At 37.9% G+C, this 27725-nt stretch overlaps 3 protein-coding genes across 4 annotated transcripts; 1 reads left to right on the top strand and 2 right to left on the bottom strand.

Moving 5' to 3' along the window:
* Positions 1–602: 602 nt before the first annotated feature.
* Positions 603–6484, bottom strand: myoz2b (myozenin 2b). 2 transcript variants are annotated; one of them, XM_042393871.1, is made up of 5 exons: positions 6391–6484; positions 3368–3534; positions 2845–2938; positions 1924–2071; positions 603–1843 (listed from the first exon to the last, which is right to left on the bottom strand). In XM_042393871.1, exons 2-5 carry the CDS (start codon positions 3524–3526, stop codon positions 1612–1614), a joined length of 633 nt encoding a protein of 210 aa, XP_042249805.1. In that variant the 5' UTR covers positions 3527–3534; positions 6391–6484; the 3' UTR covers positions 603–1611. The 2 variants fall into 2 exon arrangements, with proteins under 2 accessions (XP_042249805.1, XP_042249797.1); XM_042393863.1 differs by lacking the exon at positions 6391–6484 and adding an exon at positions 5112–5193.
* A 919-nt stretch (positions 6485–7403) lies between these two features.
* On the bottom strand, positions 7404–25220 carry synpo2b (synaptopodin 2b). Its single transcript, XM_042399307.1, has 4 exons — positions 24925–25220; positions 15508–16245; positions 12556–14585; positions 7404–9192 (listed from the first exon to the last, which is right to left on the bottom strand). The coding sequence occupies exons 1-4, from the start codon at positions 24932–24934 to the stop codon at positions 8656–8658; spliced, it is 3315 nt and encodes a 1104-aa protein (XP_042255241.1). The 5' UTR covers positions 24935–25220; the 3' UTR covers positions 7404–8655.
* Positions 21346–27531, top strand: LOC121888050 (solute carrier family 22 member 7-like). The gene is made up of 10 exons (XM_042399319.1): positions 21346–21726; positions 22035–22138; positions 23516–23670; positions 23843–24011; positions 24100–24223; positions 24330–24439; positions 26345–26559; positions 26666–26774; positions 26889–27095; positions 27370–27531. The coding sequence occupies exons 1-10, from the start codon at positions 21346–21348 to the stop codon at positions 27401–27403; spliced, it is 1608 nt and encodes a 535-aa protein (XP_042255253.1). The 3' UTR covers positions 27404–27531.
* Positions 27532–27725: the final 194 nt, after the last annotated feature.

The following is a 27725-nucleotide window of genomic DNA, read 5'->3' on the forward strand; positions in this document are numbered from 1 at the left end:
TGCATAACTGGGTTTTGTCTCAGTATTAGTGTCTCGGCCAACCCTTTCAATCCTCTATACACATACTCTGCCGTGTTATATTTTACCATAAAACTCAGTGACCAACTAAGTCAGATTCTCTCACAATTATGTCTCAATACATTTAACAACTCTTTTTGGGGATGAGTCAGAACAGCTATAAAAATGCACAGTTACTATCTCATTAAATCAAAATTAAGTAAAGTGACAATTCTTATCAGGATATCAATAAACAGCTGAAAAAGCAAAACAAAAGTTGGTTCATCTGACTTGATGGATGACTATTGCCTACATACTGTACAGGACTGGTGAGCACACTGGTGTGAATGGTATGCAAATTCTTTGCATTACTGTGGTTTTAAAGAAATGATAGTCATGCAATAAGTTTGTTCATGAAATCCTGCCAGAACTCTCTGTTCTCCAGCTGTCTGAAAGGCAGAGTTTTTAAATTGTTTCCTCATCCAGTGTGAATGTGCAGTTATAGAAGTAGCACAAATTGATGTGTGATAAGTTAGTTATTAAACATATACAGTTTGATATATACAGTGTGTATGAGTGTGTACAAGAAGTCAGATCCACTTAAACTGTATTAGAAGTTAAATACATGAAAGTACAGAGGAGTAAAATCAAGCAGCTTCAACTCTCCAGAAACACAGAAAGCATCAACATCACTCACAGACATTCAGTGTACTTATACACAATATTTCCACTGTAGTTGAGAAAGTGTAAAGTTACAACTTTTCAGTTCATCGACCAGAAACAACAAAGCAAACATTTATTTTATATCTTTCGTGTTATTCCACTCTAGACAAGGCAGGTGTGACTGTATCCATTTTGTATTAATCTGTGTAGAGTATGATTATGTTTGTGAAATACTGTATATTTGCATATAAAGTCTTTTGAAGTCCATGAATATGCCTGTAAGCCCAGGATCCTTCATCTTCCCTCTCGAGTGATGTGACCTCTCTTATTTTCTTGAGATGAAATGTTTCATAGTTTCAGTGCGAAATTATCTCTTCTTCTTTTCAACACTCAACAATAAAGCCTCTGTGGAGGATGCAGGACCTGCACATAAAACAGAGCTCTCACTTTTATTTTATTTTCATATTTCTTAGTCTAACACAATTTTTATTTAGATTAGATCTTTATATATGATGATAAATAAATAGCAATGAACATACAATCTGTCTATTTGTGTGTTTTTCTGTAATATTATTCTTTACTGTGGATATAATTGAAGTACTACTACTAAGTATAACTTATTGTATGTTCCAGTTTTGATTGTGTGACATCAATAGATAAGTTGTCTTTATTTACATCACATATTCATCAATTCATTTGAACATTTATAAAATTTACAGTTTTTTGTCAGTGTCAGTGGAAACTCTTGAGTTATATGTAGCACATTCCTTTTGTTATTTACATAATTTTGTTTGGATACAGTTTTTTTTTTTTTTCAGTGTACAGCAAACATACTGGCCAACTGCAGAATAGATGCGTGACACATTTTGTTGTCCATTGCATGGGAAACTGTAACTGCGCTGCTAATCGACTGCTCAGCCAACATCATGTTTCCAGGTCAGATACGACCCTCTACAGGTCATCAGACTCTGGGACTGGGACTGTGATGGGCTCAAGTGTAATGGTGGGTAGGATCAGATGGGTGCCCTCGGATATCCATCCCTGGGCTGTCCTGTTGAAGGTGGGGCGCTTCATCCCCGGCTCCTGGAGCTCTGGGTATGCTGGTGGGTTCAGGTCCAACTCAGGGAGTTTGAATGTGATTCCTCTGGGAGCTTTGTCAAAGCCACCATACGGAGTGGCAACCCTGTAATTTAGATCAAGGTGTGAATCATATTCTTTCTGAACTCTGCACTAATAGATAGACTCATACAGTAGTTTTCTCACCGGTTAAAGGATTTGTACTCAGGGAGATCTGGTCGTGGGTCCAGTTCAGGCATTCTCAGTTTGAGAGTTTCAGCGAGGTCTGGATCACTGAGCATGGCCATCTCCCATGGAGAGTGATAGGATTTAGGCATCTTCTCTGGAGTCGCATCTGTCAAGGAGCAGACAAAAGCAAAGAGGCACACGAAGGACAAATATCACCATGAGTTCATGTTGTGGAGGAGTGTCTCATCGCATTATAATGATCTGACAGTTTGGTTTGCAGTTCTGCTAAAGATTTAGAGCAGATAGGATTATGAATAGAGACAGTGCTTAGAGAACACTTAACACAGGCAGACTGAGTTGTCCATCATTACGATGGGAAGCCTTAAAATAGCACATACTTGAAGTGTGCACTCATCATATAATGTGTCGACATGGGATGGCACATAGATATAGAAACAGGATGGAACACCACAGGAGTGTTTTAGAATAAGTACAGGGCTTTGTTGGCTATTCAAATAAAAAAAGGAAATGAAAAAATACTAAAAAATAAAGCATTTAAAGCTGCATTTAATAATTTTTAATAATTAGATATACACTGTAGTATATGATATACATACTATTGTATCATGCTGCTGAAATCAGTTGCTATAAAACCAGCTGTTATGACTGTACAGTATGTCATCTATATTATGACAGAATGACATAATCAGTTGCTCTTATTTGACTGTGCAGCAGTAAGACTTATTTTTAGCATAATGAAGAACAGTTTGATGGTTGGATTTTCAATGACCAAATATTCACAGTGCTAATGTTAGCACATTTAATTTACAACTATGATTGATTTATGAAAATATTTAAATCTTTGCTAATGGTGTAAATTTTAATGTTCCATTTTGGACTCGACACTCAAAAGCCTCAACTACCGAACGGCATCATTACCTGAAACTGTGCTGTCTGGGTTAACAGTGTTTTCATCGGCTGGTGCGTCCACTTTAATTTCAACAGGGTGAATGTTCTCGGATAAAATATCACTCTGCAAAACAGAATAAAGAACAGTACATGTATTCAGTTTTGGTTAAAACATCAATTGTGCAACAAAATGTTAAGTTTAGCTGCTCTTGTCTTTCATGCACTCAGATACATGTGCACAGAAAGGACAATGCACTCACACACACACACGCACGCACACACACACACACACACACACACACACACACACACAATCATATCAACAGACACTGATAAACAGGGAGCAGCTCCTCAGCAAAGTGCCCGAACAGCCTCTTAGATTATTTGGCAGCAGGATGTCAAAGGCACGAGGCACATGTCTCTGTTATCATCCATGTGTTGTAGCACTTTTTTCCAAGAGCACATTTTCTGATAGATTTGAAGCGTCATTTCATGCGTCTGAAGTCATTCAGACGCATGATATGACTAAATAACATCATACAAGCTTACTTACATTTAGCTGTGCGTTTGCCTCGTTTTGGATACTTTCAAATGTGTATTTTTCAGATCTCCTCTGGCGCATTTTGAAAAGTCGGGAGCCTCTGTTGGAAAGCAACGATAACTCCTCAAACATAATGTCTTTAGGAGTGCTGAGCTTCTTTCCTAGATCCATGGTGTCCCCTGTCAGACAACAACAACAACAAAAATAAGTGGAAGAAAAAACATCTATAAAAGTTGCAGCTTTTGTAGACAGTCATCAATATCAGTATATTGGATGTTGCATAACAACATTTTGCAAAACATGTACTTGTGCCAACATGTATCATTCTGTAAAGACACATTTTCTAAAAAGAATAACCAAACAAAAAACTTGATGTTATAGACTCGGCAAAGTTGGCCCAGGTTTATGGTTTGGCTGTTATGGTAATTTGATTAATTGCAGATGTGTTTGGTGATATACTGGAAGCATATAAAGTGAAATGGTGAGTGTCTTAAGGTGGCTTCTGCTTTTTAACACAATGTTTAGTGATGGGAGAGTAGTAGCGCATTAGTTTTATAACTTTCATTCTTCATTTATATACTGTTGATATGATATGATATGATATGTGTATCATCTAATAATACTCCAACATGAAGAGAGGCATGCAAAGCATACAGTGAATCTCAAATTACAAATACAGGTGGCAGGTGGTGGCAATAATTTTCTGAGGAAAGAACAACAACAACAACAACAACAACAACAATAACAACAACAACAACAACAACAACAACAACAGTATTTTCATTCAACTATTATTGAAACCTGACACTTTTTTATCATGTCTGGAAAATCTACATGAGTCATTTTTTGCTAAATGATGACTATGATGATTATTATGAATAACAGCTGCTTAAGCAATTAAAAACAAATAAAAATAAATAAATAAATTTGACTCTAAAATGAATTGAAAGAAATAAACTTTGAAAACATACATGCCTGCATTTCTACTGCGCCTGTACAAACTTATCCGCCCAATCAACAATGTTGAATGAAACTGGCCCGTGGTTGAACCTGAATGCTGACCCCTGGCCATCTTTTAGAGAGGCCATGTGTCAAAATCTTGTTTTAATGCCTTAAATGCATCCGTTAATATTATATTTACATGGTGCATATTCTTTAAAAAAAAAAAAAGTGCATAATCGAATTAGAACTAACTAACTTGGGACGTGGATGGGGGGACAGAGTCTGACAGCTTGTTTTATTTCCAGCGGTCCCCTGGTGGGTTAATCCAGGCTTGCTTTTAGCGCCGGCTAAACAATATAAATATAAACTCAGAAATGTCCCCCATTTTGTCAGCTCAGCATGCATAGGGAGGGTCCGTAGATGACATCAAAGTTCTCACAAAATTCATATTTTCCATTTTGTAATCCCTGTCATGGAAAATGAGTTATCATTGTACTTGAGAATTAGTTTTGGATGTACATGATGCTTCCTCATCCGCCAGTAGTGACGGAATGTACCCCAGCTGTCACAGACCTTCACATTATCCAAACAGCTACATAGTTGGCCCGCACAACTTCCCTCCCCTCTCCCGCCCACCTACCCACCCAGAAATAGCCTTTTGAAAAGGACAACTACAAAGGATTAGCCACTATAGGTAGTAAATCATCCCATTAGCTTATTTATGGCAAGTGCTGGAGAGCAGCCCTGACATTTTGAACTCAGATCAGAATGGATATTCTCTTGCAGCAGTGTGTTTGTCCGCTCTACATCATACCATTGGTACCGTGGACCTCTCGACAAATAGCTGCTGCACGCTTCTTCCTCTCTCCAGCTGGCATTGTACAGAATTGTGACATTGTGGCTTTGGCAAGGTTGGCAGAACGCAGGAGTACTGGAAACACATACAGGACACAGGATGTAGTTGTTCCGCCCAACTCATTTTCCAATCACTGTGAGCCCATTAAAGCAGTGCTCGCCCATCACTTGATAAAGCTAAACATGAAGAGTTTGGTGTTTGTTGAATGTAAGTGTCAGGCTGTCTTTCGTCAGTTGTCAGAGAAAAAGCCCTGAATCTGTAATATTGTGTTACTGTCAATATGAAACAGAGAATATTGAAAAGATGACAAGGATAGAATTCAATATACAGGATATCAGGATACACTTTCTCTTGATAGTATTTATTGCCTTATTTTTTGTTACATAATATACATAATATACAATACACATACTGCTTTTGAGTCTATAAAGTCTCCCGTTTTCTGTCTGCGTGTATTAGAATTTGAAGATGAACTGGTAGGTGCCCCCTTAAACCAATCTGCAATGTTAGTGTTTGTCGTGTTATAATCGTCTCTGTAGAGGTTTTATTTAACAGATTACAATGTGTTGCATAATCCCAAGGCCCCATTGTACCAACGATTGAACAGCACACGTAATTCTTAAATCTCTGCTTGTCACTGGACCAGTTTTTGAGTATGTGAGCTAATGTTAGTGGTATCTCCCTTAATGTTGCCACTAGATAAATCGCCTGCGTAAAGGTCAAGGGTGAATATTGTGTCCTGAGCTTTTATTCGTAGCCGAACACAACAAATGTCAGGCAGCCCACACAAAGAGCTCAAACAAATAACTTTCTTACGTTTGTAGTAGCCAGCACAATCACATTTGTATTTTTTACTTTTTTGTCAAATGAACAACAAGAAATCAGACAGTAAGATTATGAATATACCTCTTTTAAAAGAGAAAAAAAATGTTCAATCAATCTATTGTGAACATCTGCTGACTTTGCAGCAATGATATTGTGACAATTTTAAAATAATTTATATGCAAAACAAAGAGAAAGCAAAGCAATACAATTATGAAGATAGAAAAATATCAAATTAACCGATAATTTGTCATATATTGAATATCAATTTGATCAAAATGACTCCTATAATATTAACGTAGAGTTTGATGCAGCCGAAAATATTTTATCATAGTACGGTTCTGATGCAACATAAATTAAATTTAAATATACCAAAATTATTCACAAAACACACTCTGACGAGGCTTGTCCATACCTGTGATGGTGTCCCTGGGGTGCAACCTGTATCCTTGAGGGGAAGCACGGAGGCTCAGGGGTCAACCTACAGTAGGTAGTTTGATCTTCCCTGATCTTCACACTCCCAGACACTAAAGCCAAACTGTGAGCGTGTGTCTCTGTGTCTGTTGTGAATGGAATGCAGCTTACATCAATAGGCTAAATTTAACCTGCCAAACACTCAAAACCCCTCTCAAACACCATGGGGCAAGGATAGCTAGCAGAGAGAGAGAGAGAGGGGAGAGAAAGAGGGGAGAGGATGGACAACACACGTGCCCAGTGATGTTCTTTGGGGCAGAGACATATTCCTTTCCTTGTGTCTAAATCTTCAAAGTCAACATGTCTCTGTGGGTTAAACCTCCAGGGCACTGTGCCTTCTTCAAGTTTGGAAGGTTGTTCATACTGGGCACAGCTGCGACTTGTGTACTTGTCTCTTCGAACTGAGTTGTGTTATTGTCATTACCGTATGTGTGATTACTGAGTTTAGATAATGATATACAGATCAAGGAGGGGAGTTAAAAGTGTGGCCTCAACCTTTAGATGGTGGTCCACCAATTATTTTATTTTATTTTTTTATAAAGCAACATGAAGGTTGAGCCTGTTGTTATACTTGTCAGACATACTATACATTTAATATATTTTGTAATACATGGAACTAAAAGGAAATATACTGTTAAAATGAGAGCAGCTTCTGTGTGAAAGTTAGATTTGTACATTTAACATAATCTTAACTTTGATTTTGAATTTACTGTCATTATTTTATACCAGTATTAACTGCATGTGCGATTTTTCTATAACATCAATGCACCTTCTTCTTGAGTAAACAAAGAAATTTAACACAATCACAGAATGAAACAAAACCACTTTCATCTTCAATAAATATATACACTTCTCAGTTCACAAAATGATGTAAATCCACCTCAAACATAGAAATAAAGCCAAAAAACTCCACTTTTTAAGACAATGAAGCATTTTCATATCTTTTAATTTTTAGTTTGTGTTTTAAAAGTGCAAAAATTTAAAATTTTACTTAAGAAAACTGTCGAACAGGGTAACAGCCCATAAAAAAGCCTTGAAGGCTAAAAACATACATCAGTCATATTAAAACACTGACACTAAAATCTGTGATCACCACTCAGTGCAATAGGAAAGATAATTAATGTACACATGCATACAACATTTTTTAGTCTTAACTTGAATATATACATTACATTAATAGCTAAAGATGCTTGTATCTATTTTTGAAATATTGCATTGTTAAAATTGAACTATCATATCCCAACACTGGCAGTCAGTGCTGTTATACAGAAAGATAGAGATACGTAAAATATGTGTAACCTGCAGGCACTAGAAACTGCTAGAAGTTCATTAAAATGTTCCCACTTTCAATATACCTGCTATCACCACAGCAACAAGAGAGAGAAAAGACAGCTTTATACAGGGCGAGTAACATCCGTAATGGTTATCTCTGTATGAAATATTGAGATATCAATGAATTAGCATAATGTCAACTTAAAAAAAGTGAACACAAAGTCAGTTTTATAGCTAAATATACATGAGTGAAAAGCCTCACATGCCACACGTGCCTCATTTCTCACCAACTTTCCCTAACCAACATTGTCAAAATTACAAGGATTTTCAGTGAGCAACACCCAACTGCATTTTGAAAAATCAACCTATCAAACTTATACCAAATCAGTGTTTCATCCATATACCTCTTAGATCTATTACACGTTCAGTTTAACTTCTAAATCTCATCACTACAATTTGACTTAAATCACTTATGTAGCAGTCACCTTCTGTCCTAAATAAGTCTGTATAACCTACAAAAACATAATTATTCTGAAATCATCACTGGACACAATAGCAAAATCATCCATTAATACTTAGCAGGGTTATATCTCATCAGCAACACAGCACAATAGCTATAGTAGGTTGTTGTGCTTTTCAAACCAAGTGACCACACATAACATGAAGATAGCAATGTTTTTTTTGTGTGAGACCCATCACTCCAATTAAAAGTTGAACACAAATAATGTATTGTCTAAAATAAATCTCTGACCTATTGGATAAGTTTGAACCAACACATGTCAACAACCTTCTTTTTCATTGCTGTGACTTGAACACAAGGTTAATTTTGTGTTCCCCAAGTTCACTATAATTTACATTACCATCATATACCATTTATGTCTACATGGATGTATATTTCTCTTTAACTGATGTATTTCTGACTTAATCAGTGGTATTAACTTCTCTGGACTGCACTATACATGGGAGAGTACTGTGTAGGACTGGGGCCTTGTCTCATGTATCCAATACTGGCCCTACGGGCAGGCCCTAAAGGCTGGGCAGGTTTGAAGGGAGGCCCATAGAAGGCTGGTGTCTCAGGTGAAAATGTCCTGCTCATGGACGGTGCCTGGAAAGCTGGGGCCGCATGATAATAACCCTTACTGACAGGTGCAGGATCAAGAGACACCCTGCGCTTCCATTCATCCGGAGGCTCTGGCAGAGACCTGCGGTGCCCTGCGGATTTGACATTAGAGGCAACCGATGACGGGAGGCTCTGGAAGAAAAAGGCCTCGTCCACTGAACCAATGGGGCTTCTGGTTGCTGCCTCCCAGGGTGTCAGCGACTTGTAGGCTCTTTCTTGAAAGGATGTTTGCCGTTGTGGAGGTAAATAAGATGGTTGGCCTCCAGGTGTGCTCAAAGGTGACATATGTCCAGGAAAAGACACAGAACTCAGTTGCCTGGGCAGGCTCAGGGAGCGGCTTCTGCCAAGTCCCTGAAACAAAAGCACATATTAGTTGACTAGAGTGAGAGCAGTGTTGCAGACTTTGCTGCCACCCACTGGATCCATGGACAACTGGACAACTAGTAATTCTATATTTTTATTACAGTAATGTTTTATTTAGAACTGAATGATAAGTTTTAGCGAAAAAAGGGTTGCAAACAAATGCAGGATAACTGTTTTTAAATAACTTAAAAATGTTCATATTTGTAGTCCAATTAGTGGACTGGGTTATGTTTGATTGATATAAATGTATGTGGTAACCACAATTTATGACATTACCAAATATTTATAATAACTGATGAAGATTTCAGAACTTACCTGCTGTTGGTTCATGAAATGTAAAATAAGCACAGTATTCATCAAATACATAAAAATAATGGTTAAAGTTAGCTTGGAACTATAGCTTTACCACCATGTCTTTGTTTTCTCTCCTTAAAGGGAAATACCAGCCAAAAATAGAATTCACATAATTTTGTCAATGTGAACAAGTCTCCTTAAAGGGTTGCTTCACAAAATTTCAACCTGGATTGAAACATTTTTAACACCCACACAGTTTTTTTTCACTTATTCTAGCTGATTAGACCTCTTCTCAGGTCAAAGTTGGGTGAATCTATTCTGAGAATTATATGAGGTTGGTCACCAAACCCCCCTCCAAAAAAACAAGCTAACAGGAGGGAGAGGGAGATGTCAATCAAACACAGTCTTGAGAAGACCTCTAATCAGCCAAAAGAAGAGAAATCATGTGGGTGGGTTTACCATGCATCTGGAGGGCCTTTACTATTGGAACTACGTATGAAAATCTGACCAAAAAATGCTCTCTACATTATTTATCCGAAGTTGTCAGCTCAAAAACCACTTGTTGTATGTCGTATCTGACCTGAAGTGCAACCTAAACTCTCAAATCTCATGGGCCACTGTTATCTACAGACTAGTTTCACTTGAAACATTGACCATCACATTATTAACTCCTCTACATAGCTCTTTGTAATGGTAATGGTGTGATACAAACTTTTATCATATCACCACAGGAACTGCTGCAGTCCTGTTAGCAGTAGTTGTTTCTTTTGGGTTTAAAAGAACAAATGTGTGTGACAACAGCAGGCAAACAAATTCTCAATTGAGAATTTGTTTAAAGCTAACCTGAAGATAAACCCAGATGTAAGATGTAATTTTTAAAAATACATTTATATGTAATTCAAGAATGACATACTGTACCCTCTACATAAGTGAATTGCTCTTAAAGCTGAACCACTGAGAGACCACCCTGAAGTGATGATATTATTCAGACGCAAACCTCAAAGCTGCTCCATTAACAGCAAATATCAGAACAACTCTGAGGACACTGAGACACCACTAATGGTGATTTTACTGTGATATAGGGACATTTCACAACTGGAAGCCTTAGAAAACCTAATCTGGAAGTAATACTGCCAACAAAAACTCTGTAAAGCCATGTTACCAATCATTATAGGTCCTCATTTAATGCCATTGAACACAAAAACTAGTCACCCGATGACATAACTTCACTTCTTGATGCTCTGATTTCCAGCTTATGGAGAGAGTTATCTGTCATAATGACTTCTTGTCCACAGTCATTAGAAACAACAAAAATGTAAATTCTGATTTGGGGTGGCTTTTCCCTTTAATTGGCAACCAGCACCTTGAAACAAATGCATGTAGAAAATCTTTTTGGGGTCAAGTTCATAGTTCCAAACTTTTCACATTCAGACTGATGGATATGTTGTGAAAACAAACATACTCATCAGGTCAGTGAAGTTGAAAGATATAGGTCAGTGACAGTGTAGACTTTCAGCAATATAATATTTTATATTAATATTAACTATAAGTTATTGAAAATAGCCAATAATGTGGTGGGTCTTGGAAGACTGATACTGCTGAAGGTGCAACAAATATGAATAAATTGTGTGTATAAAAGCATTTAAGTGTGAGGCAGTGAGCAAGATGGAGGAAAAAGTCGTGATACAGTCGTTCAGGAAAAGAGAAAAGAAGCTCATGACACACATAGGAAGTACACAGGTAGAAGGAAAGAGAAATTTAATAGCATGACTGTGCTGCGTACAAGATGTGCAGAAAAGACAGAGACATAGAGGCAAACAAAACAATTGTTTCCTATTTTCATTTTGAGTTGCTATTGTTAATATGTCAATGTCAATAGCAGAATACTCAAATCTCAGTGATAACTTTCTCATGTTTTACATCAAAGATGAGGATACAGAATGCCTGATGACGTTACTGACAGTTAAATAACTGACCATAACTGAAAAGAAAATATATCCATATAAAAACACAGTTAAAGTAATCAGGGTTAAATTATCACAACTACCATTAATGCTTTTAGCTGTTGTGAGGAATGAGACTGAAGGAATTGCAAATTGTATGCATCCAAAAAAAGAAGTGCATATACAGTTTCTCCCCAAACACAATAAATTATTTGAATTGTATGAGTTACTGTTATCCCAGAGGACATAATTATGAAGTTTATTTATATATTTGATTTAAATGTAATAAATGTTATAGTTTTTTATAGTCTTTGAGTTGATGTGATAAATATGCAAGTGATGCATGTGATCTTATTTAAAAAAAAAACAAAAAACAACAACTTAAAACTAGATACCTTAGTTGAACAAGGCTCCCTACACACATTATTGCACATATAATAGCACTTCCTGAGAATCACTACACATTATTTTGTCTCACATTTCTTGTTTCAAGCACACCTCCCAAGTTTCAGGAAGATGATGTAATGTGCTAAATTACTTATTTATATTTTTAAAGCTACAGTAGCTTTGCTGTACATTCAACTGTCTTCTTATGTTTTCCCTGCATTGCCAGCTAAATATATCCATATAGCTGCATGCTGTAAATGATTTTGGATGTGGCCTACATTTAGACAGTGCAAAAGTCTCTCTACATTTCTCTTGTCAAGTAAGACATTTTGAATGCTGCTAAGTTGCAGATGTAATTGTAGTCTAATGTCCCAGTGTTGACTACACCAGAGCATGACCATATACAGTATTATAACTAATGAATCATAGCAACATGCTTCCAGTGTTTGCCTGTCACTACTGGCTTCTTAGCAGAAAACTTTGGCCGAGGAGCCATTTGAAGTGCGCCCCTAGCAATAAGAGATGCAGGAGAATAAGCTGAAGCTATGCTGTCACCAGTAGATGAATGCTGCGAGGTCGAACTTGCGGGTCGAACGCTCGGTGCTTGCTTGTTGGTTATGTGATGGGCAGCAGGTGTGACAGTGTGCTTTTCATCCAAATGCTTGTCAGTTGCAAAGGGCTCAGCTGATATGGCATTTTGGCGGGCAGAAAGATTTTTGGAACTTACCGATCCAGAGGGCTTAGCAGAGGCTTCTGACTTGCTTTCAACATCAAGCTCAGAGGCAGTATAGGAAGAATGAGAGGGGGCAGATCTATATTTAAGGTTTTTGATGACCTCAAACTTTGATGCTGGAGTTGGTTTAGGGCTGGGGCTTTTATCGTACGTGAACAGTGATGAGTCCAACTGATAAGGCTGATGTTTCATAATATCTAAGGCATTGAGGTGCTTTGGGGCTGCTTTAGGTTTCGCTTTGGTCTTAGGCTTAATTTTGGGGCTTGTGGAAGGGGCTTGTTTTACTGCTGATGGAGGGTAGAAAGGGGCAAGAATGGGATTGTATGATAAAGGGGGTGGAGCACGAACATTGGAAGAATACCTCCAGGAGTTAGGTAGGGACGGCGTGGGAGAATGGGATCTTGTTTTGTTAGCTTGCACTGTTTCAGCATCAACAACAAACTTCTCCATACGGGACTGTCTTTTGGCAAACAATTCTGCACCTTTTCCCGCCATGGTTGGCCCATCACCAGCCCGACTAATACCTCTGTCTGAGTATTGACCCTTTGGAGAATCCTGTGATGTTTTTGATGGGTGGACATAAGACTTCCCTACTTGTGGTGGACAAGAGGCGACTGAGTTTAGAATGCTGTCTGATTTACTCCTTGTGGGTGACGGTGGGTGATGTGGGCTGTAAGTAGGACTGCGGGCCTGCATACTCACAGGGGATCGTGACGGCTGTTGACTCCAGCTATTTGTGGTTGGCTGAAGATGAGGCTGAGAAGAGGAGTTGACTGGTGCCCAAGAACTGGCAGGTGTTTGAAGTGTTGCCTGAGCTTGATCTGATGCCCATCGGCTGGCCATCTCTTGAGGCTGAGCCCAATCTTGCTGTTGTAAGTAATGCTGATTATGAGGCCCCACAGGACTGCGAGAGGGTTGTGAAATCGGACTTCTTGGTGGGATATAAGGCTCACCAGAAGGACCTCTCATCCAAGGTGGGCATTTTGGGTTGATGATAGGTTTTGGGGCTACTGGAGGGGGATTCTTGAGTTTTATTGTTCTGGGTTGCATGAAGTTACAAGCTTCAGCACCTAGACTAAAACAGTCTTCCTCTGCCTCAATATAAGATCTCCTTTCCCCTTTGTTTTGAAGGTGATCTGATGCTTGTTGTTTATTAATGCCTTTCCGTTTTGACTCTGGAAGGATGCCGGTCTTAATTGCTGGCACAGATATTCGCTCATCTCTTGAGGCTATGATGTCTCCAGTTGGGGACCACACTTGCGGACTAGTGTTAACAGGCACAGGTACTTTGAATCTTGGTTCTTGCTTCCTTTGCACTGGAGTAACGGCACCAGGCATGGCAGCAGCAGTTGTCCTGTCTTGAAATCCTAGGAAGGGCCTTGCAGTTCTGTTTGGCACCAACGGTCTTGGCACATTGGATAGGTGGTTTGTCTGTTGAATATTTTCTTGGTATTCTACTTGCTGCTTGACATTTGCATCCATGTAGGTGCCTTGATCAGTATGCACATACATTTCCCTATTGTCGTAAATATTCCGTACTTCTGTGTGCTCAGGCTCTGTTAATGCCTCCACAGGTAATCCTTTACTCCTGAGTTCTTCTTGCTCTGACACAATGTCATCCATCCGTTTGCGGCGCTGGGCAAACATCAAAACTCCCTTCCCTTGTGTCTCTGGTAGGGCTTCCATTTCTCGAACACTTCCCCAATTCAGACTTAAATTATGCTGCTGGTGATAAACAGCGTACTCCTCCTCTAACTCAGAGTCACTTTTCGCCACAAAGTTATACTCAGCTGCTCTGACTTCTTCAGCTTCTTCTTCAATTTGGTCTTCACTGTCAAGCTTGTTATCACCAGTCCCGTAACTCACAAGTGTGTACTTCTTGACCCTTTGGCGACGTTTTTTAAACAGCAAGGCTCCCTTATTTTGAGGGTTGGGTGCATCAGTTAGAAGCCGTGCAATTCGCTTACATTTAGACTTTGTCTCCTTGATGTGTCTTTCTGATTGGCTCTCGTTGTGACCGAGCCCTGAGACAAAGGAAGAGAGAGAAAAAGAGAGAGAGAGAGAAGGGAGGGGTGAGGAAGATGAAAGCATAAAAAACTGTAAATAAACAGTAAGCAAATATTATTTTATTTTGGTATTACGTCTGTCAAACTAAGCTTAAGAAGGTCCAATGTTTGACTGGTTAATATTCAGTAGAGTAAAACAACTATAAGACAAATAGTGAAATTACATTTTGGTTTTTTGTTTAAGTTTCATACAATACTTTGATATTATTTCAGCTCAGTTTTTAAATGAAACCAACCTTATCATTATCATTATTTTATCATTGTTATTATATGAAGCAAGCACACTAATAACAAGTAAGAGTAATTTTAAAGCTGCCCCTGGTGAAGCAAGCACACTAATAAAAGCATCATATTTACTTACACCTAACTTAGGGGGGTCCATGAGGCAAGGAAAGTGAGGAGCTCAGTTTCCATTGCAGTCAAGTCTTACGATTGGAAAAGGGATCGGGTGTCAGGCCAGGGTGACACATGCTGTTGTCTGTCAAATCCATTTCTGCCAAGCTCATCATATGGTCATATTTTATTCTTATCCTGCTCTGACTATTAAAGCCATGGGAATTCTCCCTGTAAGTCCACCTCAAATAGACCCCACGTTACAGCATGAAAATAACCACCCATAGTGCTTTGCACAAATGATTTATTGATTAAATTAAGCATTTTGCTTCATATAAAATCGAAACAAAAAATAGAGCAAAAATTTAATTTTGTGGCTCTGCAGCTGCATTTAAAGCAACCACAAAATTATATCTTATCTATTAATAAATCATACATAATTTAAATTAAGAAATAAGCAGTCACTAAATGCTGTATATTTTGCACACAAGCTTCAAATGTCCACTGGAATAGAAGATAGATATGAGGACAGAAGATAGATACTTACGTGTGTACCTTGCCCAGTGCCTGTCCCGTCTGCACAGATCTGTGTCAGACTCTGAGTTCCACCTCTCTGCCTGCTCAGCACCCTCGTCTGAAATTCCAAAGAAGACAGAAGCAGGAGGTGCTTCACTACTCCCTCCTTCCTCTGAAGATTCAACCCTCCTGTTCCCAGACTCTGGGCCCTGCCTATTACTGGCTCCCAGTGGCTGCTCTGTGGTCAGGGTCAAGGCCAGGGTCATATCAGCAGCACAGCCGAGAGAGGAGGAAGATGACTGAGAGTGCAGTCGTGATATCTGGCCAGTGTGAGGTTCAGGATCAAGGTCAGGGTGCTCTGGTTGTGAGGAGAGTGATGTTGGTGAAGTTTGGATGTGAGGAGACTCTGTAATTGACTCTCTTGATTCACTAAGGTAGATGTTATCCTCTTCTTGGTATGAAACCTCCTCTTCGCTTCCACTAAGTTCAGGCAGGGACTGTTGCTCATATGCAGGCTCCCAGTCTTGTGATTGAAGGCGCTCTGGGGACTCTGGGTCAGACTTTGGGACTTGGGCAGGCTGTGGGTCAAAGGGGTACTCTGCGTCACTGACATCTTCTTCATTGTAGGACTCTGCCAAGGACTCAGAGACGCAAAGTTCTTGGGAACCCTCTGAACCTGACCAAGGGACCAAGTTATCATTGTTTTCTTCGGCTTCTGGTTCCATCTCTAATTTCACTTTTACAATGTCCCGGGTGTCACCAATGATACCTTCATTTAGACAAAGACAAAAAGCTTCAGGCAAAGAGCCCTTTCACCTTGAAAGCATTCTGTAACTATCACATGTTACCTATAAAAACACGAAATACCTCCACCTACTGCCAGTGATCTCCATAAACTGACAGGAGTGTAAATAATAGATTTAATGACTCAAAAATCTCAAAATGTGGTAAAATTCAAATTCTAACAATTATTAGCATTTCATTGATATGTTTACTGCTCAGATCAAGACATTTCAGCATTAGTACACTACCATGTAACTGTCTAAAATGATTCCTTTCCCCAATAGGAAGTGCAGCCTTGCTTTGGCAGTTTCATCAGGGCTGCCATCTCTCTAAATGGAATGGTATGTAATATCATGGGGGAAGCGGCATTCACATCCAAGAGTATAAACAAAACAATTGGGTGGCTGTTTTCCGAACTCCTGTTTATATAGTGAGGTTTCCTTGTCTCCACTGCTTTCATCTATCACTACAACAAACGGTGGTCAGCATTTCCATTTAAGAACTAAATCTGAGAGAGAATTTATTTTATACATAGTAGAAATACTAGGCCTCCTACTACCTCACCTAAAGTCAGTGTTTGTTTTGTCACTGATGTTAACTACATCAACAATAAAGTTTCAGTTTTGCTCATATTAGTAGATCGATATGTGAACTGAAAACTATATCTTCATAAACTAGTAGGACAGTGTAAAATGCAATATTGGCATCCAGTTGAAATTGTTCCTGTTAATGCATACACTGTGGATTTATAGACCTTGGCTCAGAACAGAGGAGCAACCCTCAACTGCTGGGAAGGCCAGAAATTACTCCACAGGACCACAACATTTCCTAAAATCCACCAGAAGGTGTCGCCATAATACTGCAGGCCAAAATGGTTACACTTAAATGAATCCACTTCCTGATTGTTCAATTTTTTTAAAAAAAAAGTGTTATATTCTGTGGAAGCTTCATATTTTGTAGTTTCATACTCATTTATCTTTTGTCCATTTGGTATTTTTAACATATCAAATTTCAGCTGTGCGGCAGACATGGACTATATGAGACAAAAAGGTCAGAGGCTACAACATACAAGTAGATCAGTTCTTCACTTGGCAGGTTTACCTCAGTTTAAAAGCTATTGAGGTTCAGGGTAATTTAGTAAATTGGAGTAATTTGGAGATTAGACTGTTAACTGTTGACTGTAAACTTTCTTCAACAGAGTCCTTTCCCAGACCCATAGCAGCCAAAGACTTAGTTTTGCTGATGCCAATACTGTGCTGTGGTACTGTGGTGTACTAAAATATTACAAAAGTTGTTTTTTCCCCACACCTCGGCAAACACATACAAACAATTAAACAATTTAGTAGGACTTTTAAAAGAGCTAAATTGCTAAAGAAATAAACAACCCAATATCATCTTTTGAAGTGTCTTGGCATCATAACCATCGGCAATGTCTTTACTAGCTGTCTAGACCAAATGTCATTTAACTAAAAAGGTACTCAGTGAAAGTATGTTTGCTTAATATATAGTAGAATTAAATAATCAGGATTCAAAGTCTAAAGCCCTGCTAGACACTTTTATAGGCTGGAAAGTTGATTAGGTTACATGACAAAAACATATCAACCTACTCATGGTTTTTCTATTATTAGAACCTCTCCAGTACTGTGGATATTAGTTGAGTGTGACGCGAGGGGAGACGCTATACCAATAACAATCAGTAGATTTGATCCCAGTGGGAGCATTAATGCGGTCAGCAATCTGGCAGATTATGAGTTGACATTTTGGCCCGTGTAGCGCTAGAGAGAGGCATGTAGTGTCCTAAATTAACATACATTTCATGTCCATCAGCCCCTATCTATTATTCTATTCTATTACTTATTGCATACCACTAAATATTGTGGCCCTATGGAGGCAGTAGATGAAAGACCAGGGGATGATATACAGTAAGTCCAGTATACATCCATTGCTGAATCATCATCATCATCATCATCATCATCATCATCATCATCATCATCATCATGAATATCCAACTAAATATCACAGCAATCTGACCAACAGTTGTGTTGGACAGAAGGAAAGATAAACTCACAGACTGACACTTATTCTTTGTTCCTGCTGCTAACAGAAACATCAGTTGAATATTTAGGTTAGTAACTAGGTAAAAATGTATTATTTCACACCTGAATACATCTGCATTTCACAAAACTAGCCCAGTTTTTTAGAGGAACACAATGAGATAAAGTATGTGGAATAGAAAACATACCTTTCCTTAAAAAAGTATATTTAATAGCCTGCATGCCCCCTTCAAATTTGTTCAAAGCTCTCACCGACTTTATTTAATTTTAATCAAATTTAAGTTTTCTTTAGTTCATGCAAGATCTGTCTTGTGTAAGAAGGACAAAGAAACACAACATGTTTTCCAGAGGGCAATCATTGTCATTTGCAAATTTAACAAATTTGAATTTCATAGTGTGTCCTGTCACGTAGTTACACGAGCACTTGCACTGGGCTGGTGGGGTCAGTAAAGCAGCACAGTGGCATAAAAAGAGTGCTTCTGTCTGTTTGAATATGATTATAGGATGCTGTTCCAGAACTTCATTCAAAAGGAACATCAGTGTTCTTAGTATTAAAATTGCAGTTAAAATTACATTGAAACTAGTATGTATCACTGTACACATACATTAACACACATGGATTGTGGCATGTGGCAAACATCACTGGATTGAACATTTAGAAAGCTGTTGAAACCTTAAATAAGTTACATTAGATTACATGACTGTTGTATTTTTACTTTACAGATGCCCCATGACACACAGGATTACTAAAAGTCATGGACTCTGTGTCCCATGCAGACCTTTCTTCACACTTGGTTCCACTTCATTTTAACACTTCACCATCATCAAGCATTACTTTGGTGCTGCAGGAATTTCTGTTTCCTAGTAAGGCAGTGAGCTCAGTGTGTTTGCTCATTGTCATGGAAACGGAGAGTCAGCATCCCTGACAAATGAGTGAACTCTTGCTCTGAAGCATGACCCCCTTGAGCACTAAGCTCCAGCAGATTAGATGTTTCCATGTTCTTACATAATTACACACTAATGAGAAGCATTATAATAGAACCAAAAACTATTGCATATACAGCTAACATTTTAACTTATTATTAAATTATTATTATTAAATTGAGCTTAAAACAGATTTTCATCAATTAAATTTACACTATCATTTAAATTAGTGAAGCAGAAATTAGAGATTAGCCTACTATTTAAGGTTTTGCTGTAAAGGAAAGAACCACAGTCATGCTAATTACACAAGTTTCAATTAAAAGAACAAAACACTCAGTGTCACTGAGATGATTCTGAATATAGCCCATTCCTATATTATTATTCACAGAGATGTCAATCAGATGTATATTTAGTAGACTTATTTGGTAAATTAAAAACTCAATGAAATCCACAACAGTAGGGATGAATGAATCATTTAAATATGGCTTCACCAATAAAATATTGTAACTGCTGTCAAGAGGAGAAATTAATCAAGGAATCACTTGCCAGACATCATCCACTACTTACAGTATTCATCCCTGAAGAAACTGTAAAAGACAAAAGTTTGTCCAGAAATCACCTCATCAATTGATATCCAGCATTGTTGTCTTCACATCCAGACTGTTGCAGTGCATGCAGATGGCAAGGAGAATATTAGGACCTGTCATGAATTGCAGATGTTCAGGTTATCTACCAACTTGCTCATAGTGCAGCTGTGTTCATGCAAGTGTGCTATTGTATTTAAAGAGAGAGAAGAAGAGGTGGTCCTGCCCCCAGCACCCCTCAGACACAGCTCAGTTAGCATCATGCAGCTGTAGCAAGTTGACATAATGAACCTGTAGGGATATTTTTGGAGTGATTTGAAATGTGCCTTTAGCTTGGTATCTGTGCAGGTATTATACTTCTGATAATAATTTCACATGTTAACTACTAAGAGAAATACAGAAAAAAAATAACTATACAAAATGAACACAGATTTACTGTATGTTGTTTTTCAGCCACTACAGAAGTTGCATAAACAATCATTTGCTCATTGCTGTCAAAATGGACTTTAAATAGGGTAAATCAAATTATGGGTGAAATTATAAAGCTGCTGTATAGTAAATAGATGAGGTAAGACTTCTGTTCTTGTTGACAGGATGCCTAACATGGAACCAACTTGCAAAAGCAAAATGGAGAAGCTACCCTGCAGCTACAGACATTGATATTCACAGTGTTACTTTTTTCCAAGACTTAAATTCATAGCCTACTAATGTATTCTTTTAATAGTCATTATTTTCTCTCCACAAAATACCCTGCTTGTTGAGTTATGATGAGCTAATTGTTGTGAATCTTTATGAAAAGCAATTCCACCTGAAAATTGTTCTTTTTATGCTCATTTCCTCATTTATTTCCTCAATTATCCCAGGGGGCAGAAGTATTTCTCTTCAATGACACCACAACATTTTCTGTAGCCCCATCTTCAGGTAAACTTTATATTTTAATCATTTTGCTAGTACGGCTCCACAAATACAAATATCAGTATGACTCACTTTGTTCAATCTTTTATATAGTGGAGTTGAATGAACATCTCGCAGTATAAAAGTGTCATCATCATCAAGAGATCTTCTCAAATGCAACATTATGCATGGAAGAACTACTTGACCGGAGTCATTTACCAGGCACAAAGTTAAATTTTAAAAGGTGTTAACTGTATTTTGTAGCATATCAAAATGTTACCACTTTCAAAACAACAATTTTATGTTGTTACTTGGAGAAGCCAGAGGCATTTTTTCCATGCACCACTGTTTTTTGCACAGCTGTTTGTGTAAGAGACCAGTATATGACTGACTAAGAAAATAATGATTTATCATCACATACCTCTGATTGTATATTCAATCTCACGCCAATTTGTGTGCTGGTTTTTGTCACAATAGAGCCCCTTTACGTTGACAGAGCATCACTTGGGTACAGTGAAATGCAATGATTAACTTAGCGTCAGTAAATGTGTCTTGCTCAGTACTCTGTCACCTTACTTATCCTCACTGTTTCGACATTTATCTTTCTGTCGACTCTGGAGGCACAGCAAAATGAAATTTGACAACATACTTTCAGAAATTAATGGATTTGGAAAATTCCAAATTCGGTTAGTCCTGATTCAGATCCTCGCTCGAATTACTATGCCAGGTCACTTCCTGCTGAATAACTTCATGGCGGCTGTTCCCTCTCACCACTGCAACATTAGTGCTCTGGATGATGGAGGTTTCTTCGGGAATTTGACTCAGGAGCAGAAACTGGCTGTTGGTATTCCAGCAGAGCAGGATGGGACTCCGAGCTCCTGCCTGATGTTTTCAGAGCCTCAATATCAATATCTGTCAGCCTCAAACAGCAGTGAGGATGCATCCATTGTTCAGTGTCAGAATGGATGGGTGTATGACAACAGCACCTTTAAATCTACTTTGGCAACAGAGGTAAGAGTCATTCATTATTCATTATTACTTATTAAAAAGTAAGTTGTATATTACTAATATAAAAATACATATTTCTTGTTATCAGACAATATTTGGCATTCTTTGATGTTGAAATTGTTACTAAGTAAATGTTGTTTATTTATTTTAAAGGACCATGTACAATATTAAACATAAATTTTGCCATTTGATGTATTTTACCAAAGTTAGCTTAACACTAATTTTCATCTGCAGTAAATATAATGTGTGCAAAAGTAAGAAATATTTTGTTATGACCAAGTAAAATTTTGTAATGTTTTCAATGGTTTTAGTGGGATCTCGTGTGCAGCAGGAAAGCGATGAACAGAGCAACGGCCACCATTTTCTTCATTGGTGTTATGTGTGGAGCCCCTTTATTTGGGTTTCTAAGTGACAGGTAGGGGAAGAAAAAACATATGCCTTCCATATTTCAAAAATGCCCCTAAATATTTGTTACAAATGTTATATAATATCAAGTCCTAAAAATGTTCTAAATCAATCTAAAAATTGTTTTTGTATTGGTACATACATAACTAGATACAGCAGGTTTAATGTTCACAATGTTCAACATCTTGTAGTTCAAGGAGTTAGCATTCTAATTGGCTAATTAGCACAAAACACAAAGTACAGACATTGTCGAGATATTTCACTCAAAAGCTTGAACTATTAGTCGATTAATCATTTAGTCAATCAACAGGAAATGAATAGGCAACTATTTTGATAATTGATTAACTATTCAAGTCATGTTTTATGTAAAAATACCCCAAATTCTTTGATTCCAGCTTCTCCAATGTGAAAGCCTATTTGTGTTTTTCCTCTATGATATCATACTGGATATCAATAAAACAAGACATTTTTTGTCAATGTCTCCTTGGACTCTGAAAAACCATCTCAGGTGGAAATATTTCACTTTTTTATAAATATTTGGACCCAACAATTGATTAATTGAGAAAATAATCAACAGATTCATTGATAATGAAAATAATTGTTAGTTAGATAGAAAGCAGCCATGACAGATGACAAAAATACATGAAAACACAATAAATAAGACATTAAAACACCAGTAAGGCACTAAAACACGATAAAGACACAACTGATACAAACACAAAGGCTATGGTGATTAAAAAATCAGGTGACTGAGTGAATAAATAAATAAATACTCGTCAGGTTAAGAGTTAAGAGTTAAGAGTCAGGTTAAAGTTAATCCACAGACGGTGTGATGTCACTGGGCCTGTGACCCACACAGGCACAAAGAGCTGCTACAACAGGCTGCCACTTGTACGGCGCCATTTTTTTTTTTTAGTTGCAGCCCTACTCAAAACTAAAATGTCAATTTTATGGTGGCGCTAAACATAAAGTCAGGGTATATCACAGTCATTAAGATACGTCATCTAGGAACCATGAATGTCTGTACAAAATTTTGTGCCAATCCAGCCAGTAGACATTTGTGAACTTTGACCTGGTGGTGGTGCTGGGGGGAAAGTCAGGGGATCACCAAATTCAGTATCCACTCTCTTGGGACCATGAACTTCATGTACAAAATTTCAAGGAAATCCACCCATTAGCTGTTGAGATATTTTGGTCTGAACCAAAGTGGTGGACCCACCATTGGCATCCCTATGGGGCATCCCTACTGGCATTTCCTATAAAATATTATACATAAAATACATTTTCAAAATATCTCCTATGCTGTGAATTTTGAATATACATGCAGAATATTTAACCCAAAGTTTTAAGCAAAATAATTACTCATTCTTATTCTTTTCCTGAGCAGGTTTGGCAGACGGCCGCTGTTGTTGGTGTCTTATCTGTCATCCATGATGTTTGCAGTCTTCAGTGCATTCTCCCCATCATATGTGATGTTTACAATCATGAGATTTTTTACTGGGATGACACTCGCAGGAATAAGTATCATCTCTATTGTTTTAAGTAAGTAGACTGATGATACAACAACGTTGACCTTTGATTGAGAGAGTGTAAATAATATGTTCAGGCTTTGTTCATATTGGTCTTACAGAAACATACATTTTGTTTTATATTTCAGAAATCAAATGTGCCATTTTTTTGATCTGAGTTTTCATCTGTGCTGACATTTCTACAGATGTTGAATGGTTTGGCATTGAACACAGGACCTTCTCTGGTATAATTATAAGCCTGGATTGGACAGTTGGGAACTGGATGCTGGCTGGATTAGCATACTGGATAAAGGATTGGAGGATGCTCATTCTGGTAGTGACCTCGCCTCTGATAATGGCCGTCTTTACTTGGAGGTATTCAAGTTTCATATTTTACACTTTGCAGCCTAAAATGCTGAATCTTGTGAGGTGTTGATGAGATGCTGAATGTTTGTCACTTTAGGTGGCTTCCAGAGTCTGCTCGGTGGCTTTTGGCAAATGGGAAGGCCGACACTGCTCATCATTACATTGTGAAATGTGCCGAGATGAACAACAGATCAAAGTGTATGGCCAATATCACACCAGAGGTACATTTCAACATTATTTTTGCTTTTAGATAACTGACAATAAAGAAGAAAATACTGTACAGTAAATACAGATATATTATGAATGAACAGTTTGTTTGCTTTGCAGATGTTACTGGAATCTACTGAAACTAAAACTGATGGCAGGAAGTACACTTTTTTAGATCTCTTCAGGACCCCAAATACTAGGAAAATTGCTATATGCTCAGGGATAGTATGGTAAGTGTCAATTTCATGGGATGTGTTAAAGTAACTTTTTAGGAAATTTGCTTACTCTCTGTCTTTCTGAGAGAGAGAGAGAGAGGTGAGACAATTGACACCACTCTCACATCTGTGTGTTAAATACAGAGCTGCATGGATCCAGGAGGCGATTAGCTCAGCATAGTATTAAAGGATTTGGCTTGCAATTTTCGATTTTTCTTAATGTCAACAAATCTCATGTACAGAGCTAAACCAACAATGACTTTATCTACTTACAAGTATTGTGTGTGTATCCAAGGCCTGATAAATCTTATTTCTCAGTGTCGTAGACCTCCATTGTTGTCCAAAAACTATTAAAAACACATCAATGAGCCAGACCGCTACACCTGGTAGCATGTTTCTTTGCCCCAGAGATGACTGTCATGTTAGTTACACAGACGCCACTGTGAGTGTTCCATAGACTGTATATAAAAATGGACATAGCGAGGTGTGATTTTGCTCACTGATTTGCATTGGAGCCGGTTTGAAGCCCAGAGTTGCTGCTTACAGTCGGCGCCATCTTCACCTTTTGGAGCCAGGACCTTCCAAATAAAGAGTGCGGGGTGTTGGCTCATATGTTCTGGAAACACACCTTGCTACCTTGGACCAGAGCTAACACTAGCTTACTGGGATTACCGAGCCCTGCACACTTGGGCAAACATTAGCTAACTAACACAGCAGGTATCATAATCAAGTAATATTAAACTTACCGAAATGTTGCAACAGTGGTCAGACTGAGCGAGTCCCGGAGCCAGAGAGAGCAGGTGAGCCAACTGTCAATGACAACTGTCAATCAATGCCATGTGGCAGACATTAAAACTACTAAATGGCTTTGAATCTTATTAACAGAGCAATAATTTCAAAAATGACTGCCAGCACACCTATTAGAGGGCCAGAGTCTATTGGAACCAGGGATTTTTTTGGTGTGACCATTAGTGGTATTACTTATTGTATTGACTTCCGTATTGGCTTCAATTTCAAGCCTTCTTCGTCATTTACAGAGCTTCGCTAGTATGTGCTACATAACACAACCTCTTGACTTTGTACTACATTGTACATTGTAAATAATTTTTGTATAAAGTCAAGAGGTAGAAAAACAAATTTTTGGTTTGGCTATGCACATGAGATTTGCTGACAATAAGAAAACTATGTAAAATTGCCAGCCATATCCTTTAAGGGATAGACGGGGATACAGCTAGCCTGGCTCATTCCAAAGTTAAAAAATATGCCTACCAGCACCCTCTGAACTTCCTCTAAAACTATAATTTGATGGCTTTACATTTCTCTTTGTTCATGGATTACAGAAACTAGTGAACAATGTGTTAATAAGTGAGCCTCAGAAGTGTTGGTGGGTGGATTTTTGGACTTTGAACAGGACCAGATTAGCTGATTTCACCTGTGTCCGGTCTTTATGCTAAGCTAATAATTGCCTGACCAAGCATACAGACATGTGTGTGTTACACATCTGCTCATCTAACTCTCAGACAGAAAGTTATTAAGTTTATTTGTCAGATTGTTGAGCTATTTCTTTAACATAGTTTAAGTCATATAAATCAAATACTAGGAAATATTGATTATTTATAGATAATATCTTTCGTTCTATCAATTATACAGTATAATATCAATAAGTACTTTTAATACAATATTCTATTTTCATATAATATGCAATGTTAATATTATTTAAATTGAGGCTACAAAAATAGCTTTCAGCAACATTGTCGTATACTGCTATTGCTCACTGGCTTATTCATTATCAGTAATGTGTATCATCTTATCATATTTTATGTCATATTTTTACTGTTAGAGCTTTGTATGTATTCACTGTTCACTCATGTTAAAATAAACAAGTTGGTACAAGTTTACATGCTTTTTTCCATTTTCTAGGTATGGGGTCGCATTTACATATTATGGGATAAGTCTGAATATCACAGGATTTGGACTAAACCCATACCTCACACAACTTGTATTTGCATCCATTGAAATGCCAATGAAGATTGGTGTGTATTTCTTCCTGGAGAAAATTGGTAGAAAGCAGGGTGAGACCTGGGCCATGCTGTTGACAGGGCTCTGTCTCTTCATCAACATGTTTGTTGCACAAGGTAATTTTTTGTTTCCATTGAATCTAATTGTAGTTATGTTTTACTTTATTTAATTTGCTGCATTTTCATTTTTTGAGAATTCTCTTGATCAAACATTTTCCCTCAGATAAGGAGATCATTCGTACGGCTGTGGGAGTCCTTGGAAAAGCCTTGTCAGAAGCATCATTCACCATCATGTTCCTCTACACAACTGAACTCTATCCTACAGTCATACGGTTAGTCAGCAGCAAACAGAATGTAACTGGTTTGCCCACAGGCAATGATCTTCTACTCTGTTGTGACTACATGTATTACAGGTTCACATTAACCTCAGCGCTTTGATTTTGCAGACAGAATGGGTTAGGCTACACCGCATTTCTGGCACGTCTGGGTGTGTCCATATCCCCGCTCATCATGCTATTGGAGGATGTGTGGCATCTCCTCCCTTCACTGATTTACTGTGCAGTGGCAGTTGGGTCTGGTTTAGTGGCTTTACTCCTGCCTGAAACATTAAACACCCGATTGCCAGAGTTCATCGAGGATATTGAGAAACCAAGGTAAAGAGAACACTGGAAGATTAAATGTAATTTCAATATTAAAGCAACAGTAAATGATTAGCCACCTCACTGAATGCCACTGCTAAAGAATAATCCAGTCAACTCTGCAAAAGCTAGTGGGATATGGGTAACCACAATTTATACAGTTTACATGATATCTTCATAAATACTGTTTTAATCATTTGCCTCAAAAATAAAAATTGTTGTTCTTGTCCTTTCCTGAACTCAGTAATCCATGCATGATTAAACCACTAAAGTTTTATCTATATTGCAGGGTACAATCAACAAGGAGGAAGGAGATCCAATAAAAAAATCACCCTTATTGATAATGAGTGTGAAAATGAGCCTATCCACTGTTTGTACTGTGCATAAGAGAATAGAAGAAGCCAAGAAAAGTGTAACTGCAAATTTACCTGTAGTTGGCAATAAAACACCAAATGAGAATTTGACTATTGGTTTTATTGGAATAAGACATTTAATGAATGTTAAATGCTTGTTAAAGGACCAGTGTGTATGATTTAGGGTGATCTATTGGCATATTGGAATATAATATTCATAAGCATGTTTTCATAAGTGTATAATCACATGAAACTAAGAATTGTTGTATTTTCACTACCTTAGAATGAGCCC

This window comes from Thunnus maccoyii, chromosome 2 (assembly GCF_910596095.1).
Source record: "Thunnus maccoyii chromosome 2, fThuMac1.1, whole genome shotgun sequence".
NCBI lineage: Eukaryota > Metazoa > Chordata > Actinopteri > Scombriformes > Scombridae > Thunnus > Thunnus maccoyii.

What these genes read in the sequence shown, in the direction of transcription:
- synpo2b (XM_042399307.1), bottom strand. An exon ending in GCACTGGGCAAGGTACACAC is followed by an intron (nt 14,586 to 15,507) that starts GTAAGTATCTAT and finishes CCTTTGTCTCAG; the next exon opens with GGCTCGGTCACAACGAGAGC. An exon ending in CTGCTAAGCCCTCTGGATCG is followed by an intron (nt 9,193 to 12,555) that starts GTAAGTTCCAAA and finishes CTTTTGTTTCAG; the next exon opens with GGACTTGGCAGAAGCCGCTC.
- LOC121888050 (XM_042399319.1), top strand. Translation starts at nt 21,346, where the DNA reads ATGAAATTTGACAACATACTTTCAGAAATTAATGGATTTGGAAAATTC. An exon ending in TTTGGGTTTCTAAGTGACAG is followed by an intron (nt 22,139 to 23,515) that starts GTAGGGGAAGAA and finishes TTTCCTGAGCAG; the next exon opens with GTTTGGCAGACGGCCGCTGT. An exon ending in ATATGCTCAGGGATAGTATG is followed by an intron (nt 24,440 to 26,344) that starts GTAAGTGTCAAT and finishes TCCATTTTCTAG; the next exon opens with GTATGGGGTCGCATTTACAT.
- myoz2b (XM_042393863.1), bottom strand. Translation starts at nt 5,193, where the DNA reads ATGTCACAATTCTGTACAATGCCAGCTGGAGAGAGGAAGAAGCGTGCA. An exon ending in AGAGGTCCACGGTACCAATG is followed by an intron (nt 3,535 to 5,111) that starts GTATGATGTAGA and finishes GTTGTCTGACAG; the next exon opens with GGGACACCATGGATCTAGGA. An exon ending in CCCAGACAGCACAGTTTCAG is followed by an intron (nt 2,072 to 2,844) that starts GTAATGATGCCG and finishes GCTCCTTGACAG; the next exon opens with ATGCGACTCCAGAGAAGATG.